Raw genomic sequence first — 13555 nt, forward strand, 5'->3', positions numbered from 1 at the left:
TACATTTGTTATTTTCTGTTTCAATGCAATACTTGTATATGACAAAATTTATACATTTTGGTACCTAAAAGTAATAATGTTAATTTTTTAGTGTTTAATTGGGGTTTTAGAGTTGATTTGATGAAAATCTATAATTAGATAATAATATTAGCACTTATGTCATCAAATCAATCTTAAAACTCAAATCAAATCATGTCGATCTTATTGTATTTGACAAAATTAAACGTAAGATTAAATAATTTCACAATTAACATTAAAATTATTTTATTAACAAAATCATGAAAAATTGAAACATGTAGTAATATTAGTATTTAACTTTCATCAAATCAACCTTAAAATCTGAATTAAACATTAAAAAGTTAGCACCCTTACCTTTGGATATCAAAATATATAATTTTTTTTTCAAATATAAATACCAAATTGAACTAAAAAATAACATTGATACCACGTTAAAAAAGTATCAAACTCGAGTACCAAATGAATTATTAAGCCTATAATTTTTAATTAATTAATATGAGAATTGTTTTTCTTTTTGACATAGAAACTAAACATAGATCCGAGAGTGAAAGTATCATACATGCAGAAAAAAAAAGTAAAAAAAAAAATATAACAATAATTTCTTTCAAATTTCAAAAATTCGAATTCACATCCATTCTTTGAGTCCAAAATAATACATCAATCATTGTTTTTTTTTATGTAATCTTCCACGGTATATATCAAGAAAGATACGACGACGAAAATGAACCATGTCTTCTTGTTTAAAAGGAAAGCAATCACCATGCGTAAGACAATCACCATATTTCATCACGAATACCCCCACAATCAACCGAGCTTTACATTGCAGTACAAAAGAAAAAGAAAAATTTGTAAGATAACAAGTAAATAAAAGGTTGCAAAACTATAGGTAAAGAATAATACTTACTTTTTTTTGCTTTGGGATATCATTACGCACTATAAATGGCCATTTATTTGCATCACTATAACCAAGCTTCGGGAGTAAAAAGCTTGTGAACCATTGTAATAATACTTTAACATGGTTTTCGAAATGGTAAGATTGTATCAGGGAAGATGGATCTGGATCCAACCATGAAAACTTTTTTTCCTTGATATCAACATAGAACAGAACCCAGTGTGATGATAAGCACAATAGTAAAAACAACTGCAATTACAAAAAAAAAAAAAAAAACAGTATTACATCTGTTCTTGTTAGTTACAATTAGGGATTTAAATAAAATTTTATATTTTCGGTTTGATTTTTTTCTATTATATCGTAATTGAAAACAATTTATCGTTTGCATTCACCAACACAATTTAAATCTTAATTATAAGCTAAAAAGAAATTTCTAAAAAAAAAAAAATCAAAGAGCTTACTTTATGTACACCCCTTAGCTTCTCAGCTTTAAACCAATTTAATACTTCAAGTTCTGACCTGCATCCTTTTATCAACTGAGCCTAACAATTGCAAAATATTGGGGACTTCATATATATAATGATTATAAAATAATAACAAATTCAGTTTGAAATATCAATAGATTAATTTTGATAAGATATAAGTTCTTACAGCTATTTGAGAGTCAAATGAATAGTGATTGATGTATGTATTTGAAAATTCATCAGATCTCTTCTTAAGCAATTCAAAGAAAGCATTAACAACCTGCATTATAATATAAAAAATTAACATTATTGATTTATCTACAATAATATTTATACTAGATTGCAGACATGATAACTAATGCATGACACAAATATATGAATTGCCAAATTGATTTATACCTGATCACTATATATTTGATAATTACTTACCGAATCATTAATATAACACTCTTTTCGAGTTTCATCACTTTGAGGCACCATGAGTAAAGGTGCCAATATCTCACCCTGGAATTTAAATTTTTTATCTCGTCCAATCAATTTTCTGTGAAACATAAATTTCTTTATATAGTTAGATTATAATAATCATTTCATATTACAATATTAACACATCAAAACTAGCAATATACCCATTCAACTCATTCCTTTGCCATTTATCTAGCCGTTTATGCTCCTTGCTAGTAAACCTTGAGAGTAAATATGCCTTAATATCCTATAAGAGTAATAACCAAATAAAACCATTAATATATGAATAACTACAAAGGAATGTGTGTATATATAGAACCAAAGAAATGAAGTATGAACCTGTTCACACCATGGTCCTTGCTCCTTCAATGTTGCTTCATCTTCAGACTCAGAAGATGAACTCTGAACCTCATCCGATTGATTAATATCGAATAATGGATCATTGTTCACAATTTCAATTACGACATCAACATTTTTTTCATGATTAGGTTCTGTAATAAGAAAATTTGCTTAATAAGAAACCAAATTAATTTAAATTGAACTAGATAAGTGATAAAAGGATCAAATAAAGAACTTACTTCCTATTGACGATTCCAACCTATTTTCATTGCAAACCAAAGCTTTCATGATCTCTGCTTTTTCACCAATAGACTCTGAAGAAGAAAATTGTGGCTCCATCCAATTGTCAAAAGATAGACTAAAGTCTGGCATTTCAACAATTCAATTGATATCAAGTTAAATATGTTTAAGTAACACAATAGATAATAATGGTAAGTATAGTTCAACAGTTTAATTAATTTCAAATTGAAAAAAAAAATATTTTTGTTTGAGTATATGTATCAGTCAAATACTCATATCGACACTAACATTCGAGTTTAAGTAACATAGTAATTAATAAGAAGTATAATTGAATTACCATTGTTGTTGGAATCTTTAGCAATGTCTTCGGTATTAATAGCTTTTTCAAGATTCGAAGGTTTGGAATTTTTTACTGGATGAGAGTCCTCCTCATCCATCTTCCTTTTCCTTTTATCCTATGAAATGAAAATGGATTTAAGGGAGTTTAATTCTCATACTATATGAAAAAAAATTTTCAATGGAGACAGCTTCTAATCATAATTCATATACAATGTCTGAGTATGGATTGTATGAAACTGTGATTCCACGTCATCTTTCTCTCTTTAGTATGGATAGACATGACGTGTAATCACAGTTTCATACAATCCTTTCTCACAATGCCTACCGTAATTTGCATGGGTTCATGATTTTCTCCATCATCTGTAACAACAAATCGACTATGTTAAGTGATATTATGTAATACTAAAGAGCCGAGAAGGCCTTCTAAGTAAAGTGTAGGAAAATATAATTGAAGGATCTAAACACATTAGGAGTTAAGACTTACTTTCTTTTGGAGTTTCCAACCAGTTTTCACTGCATACCAAGGCTTCCATGCTCTCGGGATTCAAGCTACTGTAGGCTGGATTATTGATTATGGCACTAATACTTGAGCATGGTGTGGAAACTGATATCGGAATTGCAAGGAAATCTCGAGCCATCTTTGCAAGTATTGGAAACCTTTGAGATTTATCACACCACCAACCAAGTATGTCAAAAAATGCTCCGTCCATGGGAAGTAAAGGTTCATCTAAGTAAAGCTCAAGCTCTAGCTTCCATGGGGCCTCCTCATTAAAGTTGCTTGCAGATGCAAATTTACTCAAGGAGTCCAAAATACTATCATTTCCAAGCCCTATTGTTGAACAATCGAAATCATCGAAGACTGAAGCAGATGTAGTTAGGCTTTTGGCTTCACTGGCATATTTATAGTAGACATCCCGAAGAACTTTATGAAACTTGTTCAATTGCATCTTACTGACATGGCCATAAATCACCCTATAGGAGAGCTCCACAATTTTAAATTTTAACCTTGGATCAAGAACAGATGCAACAGCAAATGCCGAATTGCATAAGCTCCAATAATGGTCGAATTTCCTCTTCATCAATGTAACAAATGAATGACAGCTTTTTTCCAACTGAAGAAATTTCTTGTATATGTCGCAAAGCTTTGGAAAGTACAAACTTACAGGAAGGCATTGAGATCCTTTGATATCATCAAAGCATTTCAAACAACTCTGTAGAGCTACTGCATTCTCCCATTCCTCCATTGTTGGGTTTAGTTTAAAATTTTCATCAATTTGCTCCAGTTTACAAAAGATTTCTCTTGATCTCAAAGCACTATCAAGTACGTCAAAGTCTGATTCCAGCCTGAAAGAAAGATCATCCCAATATTTCCCACCATGTAGCTTCACTTGATCTACAGCTTCTTGGCATTTCAATTTTCCTTGTCTTGTTTCAGTGACATATTCAATGGACTTCCTTAACTTAAAAAGTATGCCATCCATCTCACGGAACCCATCCTCGAGAAGTGTGAAACTGATGAACCAATGATTTGAAGAAACAGAGCCCTGGTCACTAAGACAAATTTCTTTTATCTGATCAACCATACTGTCATTCAAAAAAGAGTTATCCACGGTTATGGAGCATACTTTGTTGCTTATATTCCACTCCAAAACCAAGCTCCCAATAATTTCGCCTAAAGCCTTTGTGTCATTGATATGCTCCAAAGTTTTCAAGGCAAGAATCTTCCTCTTTAGTTCCCAACCATCATCAATAAAATGTGATGTCAAAGAGCAATAGGTAGTCTTTCCAGAATTGTTCTTCCACAAACTCACTGTCAGATTGAATTTACTAGCAAGCTTATCAAAATACAGCTGATGTTTCTCCTTCTCTTCGTCATAAATGCGATGTCTATAAGATAAAATATCTTTGGATTGAAACTCAAACATGGGTTGCAAACCTTTCAAAAAATTCTTAAAGGTTTCTTGTTCAGCCATATCCAAAGGACATTGAAGCTTAATCATCATTTTCACAAGATCCATGTGACTCCTTTTTTTATCAAACCTCAAGCTTCCTTCATTGGTATCAACTGGAAGTATCAACTGGCTTTCTTGATTTTGTTTCTTCTTACCAGGACATACTTTCAAGTGGTTATTCAAGTGTGTGGTCCCACTCTTGCTTGACCCTGTAAGCACCTTGGGGCAATGTTTGCATTTGGCTACTTGTTTTCCATCTTCTTCAAACCTATCAAAGTGATCCCAAACCTTAGACCTCAACTTTCTCTGTGTGGCTTTTGAGGGTTTCTCCTTAATTGCTTTTACAATCTCAGGGTGACCATTGGGAAAAATCTGAGAAATTGAGAATAAATCATTTATACTACATTATATAATTTAAGCATAAGACCACTGATTAAACTTTTTATATTTAAGCATACATATTGACAAGCTATTCCCCTAATAACCCCTTTTTATCTTAGGAAAAAAAGTAAAATTAAAAAAATGAGGACCAAAGTATAAACATTTTACCCTTTTTTACTTAAGCAACTTTCTTGATGCAACTTTCTCCTTACAGGATTTTTGGAACTAAATAGATTAAAAAACACTTGATTTTAAGTTTCAGACCAATGAGGTCCTTCTAGTGTGTTAGAAGGAGCTGCAACAATCTTTAATGAAGAATGTATAGGTATCGGCGAGGCAAAATTTGGAACCACTCCCCTCTAAAAGCAAATGATATTATCATCATTAGAACCATGAATGCTAATTTAGGTTTAATTTGGTGTTGAAATAATAGAATAATATATAAGACAATGTAATTACCTCCACATTAACCCCGTTTATTTCTACTGCATCAACGTCCTCTGTTTCTTCAGCTATTTTCAAATGCCTTGCTGTGTTCGAAGATGTTGGAATGTTTGAAATAGCTTTTTGGGTGCCTTCAACCTTTACTGTTACAAACTTTTTCTCCATATGTTTGAAGTCATTGAAGATATGAGGAGCAAAAGATTTTGATGTTTTACTCTCCGTTGCAGGCCAATAAAATTCTACTACATAAAGATCGTTATTTGTGTAACGATTTTGTAGACAGATTGCAACAACAACATCTATGTCATATTTCTTTACATCTACCGGATATGGATTGTCTTCACCATCAAGATTAGTAATAGATGGTTCACAATGGTAGCCGTCCTTTGATTCAATTGCTTTCTCAATAATGGTTTGCTTAATCTTATCTTCACATAAATGCATAAATAGATGAGACTTAAAATCTTTCAAATAACAAGAATTACTTTGAATTGAGAAAGTATACTTATTTGGATCCGATATAGTTTCATTCATATTGTTAACTTTAGAAGCCCATGTTAAAGCCGATGAAAACTTGTGTTCACAATGTAAATGGTTTAGTATGTCATGTATCTCAGGGATGACAGCTACTCGATTCAATGCCAAACCCTGTAATTATTAAATAAGAAAGAATTATTAAAAACAAAATTTGAAATCGCACTCTAAATGAAAATAATTTTGAAATTGTACTCTAAATGAAAATAAATTTGAAGGTCTTTTTAATGTATTTTGAAAATTTAAATACTTAATTGAGTGAAAAAATAAAGGGTTAATTTTTTTTTTAAGTAGGGACCATAAATAAGTGATGGAAAGAGTCCATAAAATAATAAAATGTAAAATTAATACCTCCGGAAATGGTTGAAGAGGCGGAAGAGGTGATGGATATGGATTGAAACCTACAAAGAAATTCTATTACAATTAGTCAGCGTAATGATAAACAAAAATAACTTTTATCCAAAATAAGTTAAGGAAAAGACGATTGAAGATAATTTATTATAAAATTAAGAATGAACGATTAGCTTTAATTAATTTGGTCAGTTTCTATTTAACTGAACTTATATTTAATATATTATTAAACTAATAATGTCATGAAATTATATTTTTTAAACTTAAAATAAATTATAATATTTAATATATGATTAAACTAATACTATAATTAAAATAACTTAGTTTTGCATACGCAATTTATGATTAATGGCAAAAAAGAAAAAGAAAAGTACCTAGTCCAAACTTATCGTTGCTGGAATTGAAATTTAAGTGCTCTTCTTCAACTTTGGGTTTCCATGCCGACAAGATAAACATTCGACATTCCTTGTAACCTAAAATCAAACATTCTTCTTCCTCCCCCATTATTTTCACAAACCTGTCAAACTTATCAATAAGATCAATAGCTTTCCTGTGGTTTAATGGAATTCGACTAAAGCCAGCCATTGAAAAGAGATGTTGCCATTCTGTCAAAGTTGGGTGCCGCCTAATTACATTATTACCTTCCCATGCCTCTATGTTGCACTCCCACTCATACTCATCATCAAAATAAAGGTCCAACTCCCACCACCAATCAACAGTCTTCAAGGAATACAGAAGAGAATCCTTGAAACATGTCAAGAAATTGGAGTGGGTATGATTAGAATAAAAGTCTAGCATTATCACAATCGTCGGATTTATCTCCTTCAATCTTACTAACTCTCTCTCCATTGCTTTTGCATCTCTTACCAACTTATCAAGTTTAAATTTATAGTAAACCACCACCATTTCATCTTCTCTTCTTCTTTTGAAATCTATTTCACATTCATCCACTTCTGCCAAACTATTGGCATAAACCACTTTGAACTCATCCTCCAACTTTACATTAACTCCCTTGGCATCCCTAGTCAAAAACTCCATTTGGCGTGAGAAATCTACATATTTTTTCAGAAATGGTGGAAGTATGTAACTTACACGGACGGGTGGAGGATCGCCGGAGAAGGTCGGTAGTGTACGAAGAACTGAATTCTGAAAACAGTAATACGGGATGGAGAAATCAATGAGGTGCAATCGCCTGTTTCCCATCAAAGCAGTCTTTTCCATTAAAGCACCATGGATGACATTTTCTATGACGCCATTAATACGGTTGCTGTCATAATGATAATATGATGCAGGATCCACGTGGAAAGTTAAGTTGGAAGAAGCGGGATGCAGTCGGTAGGCTCGGCGAACCAGAGCGTCCGCAAAGTATTTCACCACTCTGCTTTTATATAGGTAGGGTCTCTCATCAGCAAGAATCCAGATGTTCTGAAGGAACGCATCGGCGCTTTTCAGATCCCCAACTTCAATAGCTTTAGCGCAGGATAGTAATAATCTCAAGGCGGTGTGAGAAAAAGAAGAAGCCATGAAAGAAGGTGAGATTCAACAGAGTTTGGGTAAAGCAGAGGAGAAATATGGTAGAAAAGAAAGTGAAAGCAACAATGATTGATATGTATAATTGAGGAAGTAGGGAAAGCGCGTCATTGATCAGTCACGCGGAAATTTAGAGGTGATCATGCCGGGCCGGGCCGGGCCGGATTGGGGTCAGGCCCAGACAAAATTTCAGGCTCGACTATTAGGTCTGGGCTCGGCCCGAAATATGGACCTAAAAATTTACCCAAGCCCGGTCCGAAATAAAATTGTTAAGCTCGAGCCCGGCCTTACCCGGCCCATATTAATTTTTTTTATTTATTTCATTAAATAAAAAATTTAAAAAATATAATAAATCAAATATATTTAAAAACATAAAAATAAATATTAAAACAAATATAAATGATTCTAAAACAATTCTTAAAACAATAAAAATATTTACAATATAATAAAAAAATATTATATTAAAAATAAATAAAAAATTTATTAATATATAATTCGGGCCGGGCCGGGCTGAGCCCGGGCCAAAAAACTCTAACCCAAAGCCCGGCTCGGCCCGTTTTTTAAACGGGCCTCGTTTTTTTGCCCAAGCCCATTTTTCAAGTCTATATTTTTATCCAAACCCTCCTATTTTTTGGGCAGGCCTTCGGGCCGGGCCGAGCTACCCAACCCATGATCAACTCTACGCGGAATACACACTGTTTCTACTTTGACATTTCTTTTTGCTTCCTACAAATTATCTACCTGCAAATTACATAATATTTCCTTTTTCCTTTCATTATTTTGTTTTTTGAGAGAGAATTTTTTAAAAAAAATTACATACAAAATCATATTAACCAGTTATTACGCGATGGTTCTAATAAGGTTGGTTTTAATAGTTAAACATTAACGCGATGTATTGTCACCAACCAACCTCAACATTAACATTCCCAATGTACAATGCTTAAGGAAATCGAATGTCAAATATGTTCATACATTTCCGAATGTATCTATCAATCACTAATATATTAATATTTGGACTTCATAATTTTTTTATTTTTATTTTTGGCTGTTGTGATAATGTTTTATTTTAAAATTGTGTCACATTATTATTTAATATTTTTAAAAAAATATTTTTTAAGTGATGGCATGTCACAATATTATATTGTCATGTCATCATATGAATCTAAGAAAAATTATCAGATTTTTTTTTGTGAAAAACAAACTTAACTAAACTAACTACTTAAAGCTTTAATAATTACTTACCCTATCATTTCAAGACTTGTCTAGAAAAACATCATACTCTAAATTGCCTTATATGGATAATTTTAAATTATGCATATTGTTTTGTCTAACTCAATGAAAATCTTAATGGTTCTCTTAAAATTCCAAGATAGACCTTGAAATACAAAGTGGTTTCTATTTTTGGTATGTGCCATATTAATAAACCAAAAATAATAGACCAAGTTACCCTTTTCCCCAACGTCTATCCAGAATTTTCTAGGTTTATTTGACCCAATTTAAGAGGTTCCCCACCCCCAAATAAAAACAGCGACCAGCAATTTCTTGGCACAAAGTACTTCAAAATATTTTTAGTATTCGGATAATCCCTAATGATATGTAAGATATTTTTTATCTCATGGTGACAGACCGGGCAGGACATACTTTGTCCAATACTCCTTCATACACGTTCTTGATTGATGAACAATATTTATTTATAAACGAGCCATAAGAAGAAGCGAACACGATGCGATCCTTGATACTTCCAGATGGCTTTACACTTAGAATTTCTTGTGTCGCACGTATATGCTTTTAACATATGATATGCACTTCTTACTAAAAAGTTACTGTAACAGGAAATCTTAGTAACTGATTAACGAGATTTCAAGTAGCAGAGGAGAAAATTGGAATTCTATTAGAAGGGTCACTAAAACTGGAAAGTTTAGTTGAAAAGTTGTTATAATTTAAGGTCTTAGAATATTATTGATGGTTGAAAGCTTGTCTTTGCTTTCATTGTTTTTTTTTCTTTTGGTATTTTTGAATTGAAATGCATGAGTAATTAATTAAATAAAATGATTGATTTTAAATAATTTTTAAATATGAAAATTATTAATTGTTGATCTTTCATCTCTAATTTTCTTTAATTTTTACTTGTAAGAGAGTAAAAATTGTAGTTATCTTTGTACAATCGATCCGCAGTTAAATTGATCATCACTCATGTCGCTCGTTTTTTATTGTCATTATTTTAATAACCACAATTAAGATAATTTTATTGTTCACATACCATTGTCACAAAATATTTGTTCATTTGGAACTTATCATTTGCAAAAGAAAAAAAAAATACCAATAAGAAATAGTCTTGTCTTATAAAATCAAAGTGGAATTCGGTATCTGAGTTGGACATATTTTTTTAACGAGGTACATTTGTTATTTTCTGTTTCAATGCAGTAATTGTATATGACAAAATTTACAAATTTTGGTACCTAAAAATAACAATGTTAATTTTTTAGTGTTTAATTCGGGTTTAAGAGTTGATTTGATGAAAATCTATAATTAGATAATAATATTAGCACTTATGTCATCAAATCAATCCCAAAACTCAAATCAAATCATATCGCTCTTATTGTATCACAAAATTAAACGTAAGATTAAATAATTTTACAATTAACACTAAATTTATTTTATTAACAAAATCATGAAAAATTAAAACATGTAATAATATTAGTATTTAAATTTCATTAAACCAACCTTAAAATTTAAATTAAACATTAAAAAGTTGACACACTTACCTTTGGATATCAAAATATATAATCTTTTTCAAATATAAATACCAAAGTGAACTAAAAAATAACACTGATACCACATTTAAAAAAGTGTCAAACTTGAGTACCCAATGAATTATTAAGCCTATAATTTTTAATTAATTAATATGAAAATTGTTTTTCCTTTTGACATAGAACCTAAACATAAATATGAGAGCGAAAGTATCATACATGCATAAAAAAAAAGTAAAGAAAAAAATATAACAATAATTTTTGTCAAATTTCAAAAATTCGAATTCACACCCATTCTTTGAGTCCTAAATAAGCCATCAATCATTGTTTATTTTTTTATGTAATCTTCCACGATATATATCAAGAAAGATACGACGACGAAAATGAATCATATCTTCTTGTTTAAAAGGAAAATAATCACCATGCGTAAGACAATCACCATATTTCATCACGAATATCTCACAATCAACCGTGCTTTACATTGCAGTCCAAAAGAAAAAGAAAAATTTGTAAGATAACAAGTAAATAAAAGGTTGCAAAACTGTAGGTAAAGAATAATACTTACTTTTTTTTGCTTTGGGATATCATTACGCACTATAAATGGCCATTTATTTGCATCACTATAACCAAGCTTCGGGAGTAAAAAGCTTGTGAACCATTGTAATAATACTTTAACATGGTTTTCGAAATGGTAAGATAGTATTATGGAAGATGGATCTGGATCCAACCATGAAAACTTTTTTTCCTTGATATCAACATAGAAAAGAACCCAATGTGATGATAAGCACAATGGTAAAAACAACTACAATCACAAAAAGAAACAGCAGAATATTACATCTGTTTGTGTTAGTTACGATTAGGGATTTAAATGACATTTTATATTTTCAGTTTGATTTTTTTATTGTATCGTAATTGAAAATAATTTATCGTTTGCATTCACCAACACAATTTAAATCTTAATTATAAGCTAAAAATAAAATTAAAAAAAATCAAAGTGCTTACTTTATGTACACCCCTTAGCTTCTCAGCTTTAAACCAAATTAATACTTCATGTTCTGATCTGGATCCTTGTATCAACTGAGCCTAATAATTGCAAAATATAAGGGACTTCATATATATAATGATTATAAAATAATAACAATTTCAATTTCAAATATCAATAGATTTTGATAAGATACAAGTTCTTAAAGCTATTTGAGAGTCAAATGAATAGTGATTGATGTATGTATTTGGAAACTTATCATATCTCTTCTTAAGCAATTCGAAGAAAGCATTAACAACCTGCATTATAATATAAAAAAATTAACATCATTGATTTATCTACAATAATATTTATACTAGATTGAAGACATGATAACATTGAACACAACATGATAACTAATACATGATACAAATATTTGAATTGCCAAATTGATTTATGCCCGATCATTATATATTTGATTATTACTTACCGAATCATTAATATAATACTCTTTTCGAGTTTCATCACTTTGGGGCACCATTAGTAAAGGTGCCAATATTTTACCTTAAAATTTAAATTTTTTATCTCGTCCAAATAATTTTCTGTGAAACATAAATTTCTTTATATAGTTAGATTATAATAATCATTTCATATTCCAATATTAACACATCAAAACTAGCAATATACCCATTCAACTCATTCCTTTGCCATTTATCTAGCCGTTTATGCTCCTTCTTAGTAAACCTAGAGAGTAAATATGCTTTAATATCCTATAAGAGTAATAACCAAATAAAACCATTAATATATGTATAACTACAAAGGAATGTATGTATATATAAAACGAATTAAATGAAGTATGAACCTGTTCACACCATGGTCTTTTTCCTTTTATCCTATGAAATGAGAATGCATTAAGGGAATTAAATTCTCACTCTGAATGAAAAAAAAAATTTTAATGGAGACAGCTTCTAATCATAATTCATGTACAATGTCTAAGAATGAAATTATGATTCTATGTCATCTTTATCCCTTTCTAATAGGAAAATGACAAATTAGATTTTTTCTCCTGATTTTTAACTTTTTCCTCTTGACAAAATTCAAATCTAATTAAAAATTCTAAAAATTAAGAGGAAAAATTTTATTTATCATCCTCTTATTGGAAAGGAATAGGGATATTTTGTAATCACAATTTCATACAATCCTTTTATCTCCTTCATTTGTAACAACAAATCAACTATGTTAAGTGATATTATGCAATACTAAAGAGCCGAGAGGGCCTCCTAAGTGTAGGAAAATATAATTGAAGGATCTAAACACATTAGGATTTAAGACTTACTTTCTTTTGGAGTTTCCAACCAGTTTTCACAGCATACCAAAGCTTCCATGATCTCAGGATTCAAGCTACTGTAGGCTGGATTATTGATCATGGCACTAATATTTGAACATGATGTGGAAATTGAAACCGGAATTGCAAGGAAATCTTGAGCCATCTTTGCAAGTATTGGAAACCTTTGAGATTTATCACACCACCAACCAAGTATGTCAAAGAATGCTCCATCCATGGGAAGTAAAGGTTCATCTAAGTAAAGCTCAAGCTCTAACTTCCATGAGGCCTCCTCATTGAAGTTGCTTGCAGATGTAAATTTACTCAAGGAGTCCAAAATACTATCATTTCTGTTGCGCGGAAGCGTGTGAAAGAGTAAAATTATTGTACTAAAAAATCACACTAAGTTCAATTCCTAGGAAAGAGAGGTGGATCACGATGATCACTTAAGTACCAAGTCTTTCCTAGCCAGAATATCCCTCTATCGTAATTTAATAGCACAATAAATCACTACAATCAAATTCACAAAATATGAATAATAAATAGTAAAGAACACCAGAATTTTAACGAGGTT

General features: G+C 30.8%; 1 protein-coding gene across 4 annotated transcripts; it reads right to left on the reverse strand.

Moving 5' to 3' along the window:
- Window positions 1-607: 607 nt before the first annotated feature.
- Window positions 608-8045, reverse strand: LOC107927488 (uncharacterized). 4 transcript variants are annotated; one of them, XM_041087884.1, is made up of 14 exons: window positions 6791-8045; window positions 6417-6466; window positions 5547-6179; window positions 3239-5078; window positions 3080-3114; window positions 2753-2870; window positions 2415-2540; window positions 2176-2327; window positions 2001-2083; window positions 1804-1915; window positions 1562-1654; window positions 1372-1452; window positions 923-1102; window positions 608-831 (listed from the first exon to the last, which is right to left on the reverse strand). In XM_041087884.1, the coding sequence occupies exons 1-14, from the start codon at window positions 7938-7940 to the stop codon at window positions 823-825; spliced, it is 4662 nt and encodes a 1553-aa protein (XP_040943818.1). In that variant the 5' UTR covers window positions 7941-8045; the 3' UTR covers window positions 608-822. The 4 variants fall into 4 exon arrangements, with proteins under 4 accessions (XP_040943818.1, XP_040943810.1, XP_040943813.1 ...); XM_041087876.1 differs by having other exon boundaries at window positions 919-1102; XM_041087879.1 differs by having other exon boundaries at window positions 923-1159.
- Between the last annotated feature and the right edge of the window lie 5510 nt (window positions 8046-13555).

Source organism: Gossypium hirsutum, chromosome A02 (assembly GCF_007990345.1).
Source record: "Gossypium hirsutum isolate 1008001.06 chromosome A02, Gossypium_hirsutum_v2.1, whole genome shotgun sequence".
Lineage (NCBI taxonomy): Eukaryota > Viridiplantae > Streptophyta > Magnoliopsida > Malvales > Malvaceae > Gossypium > Gossypium hirsutum.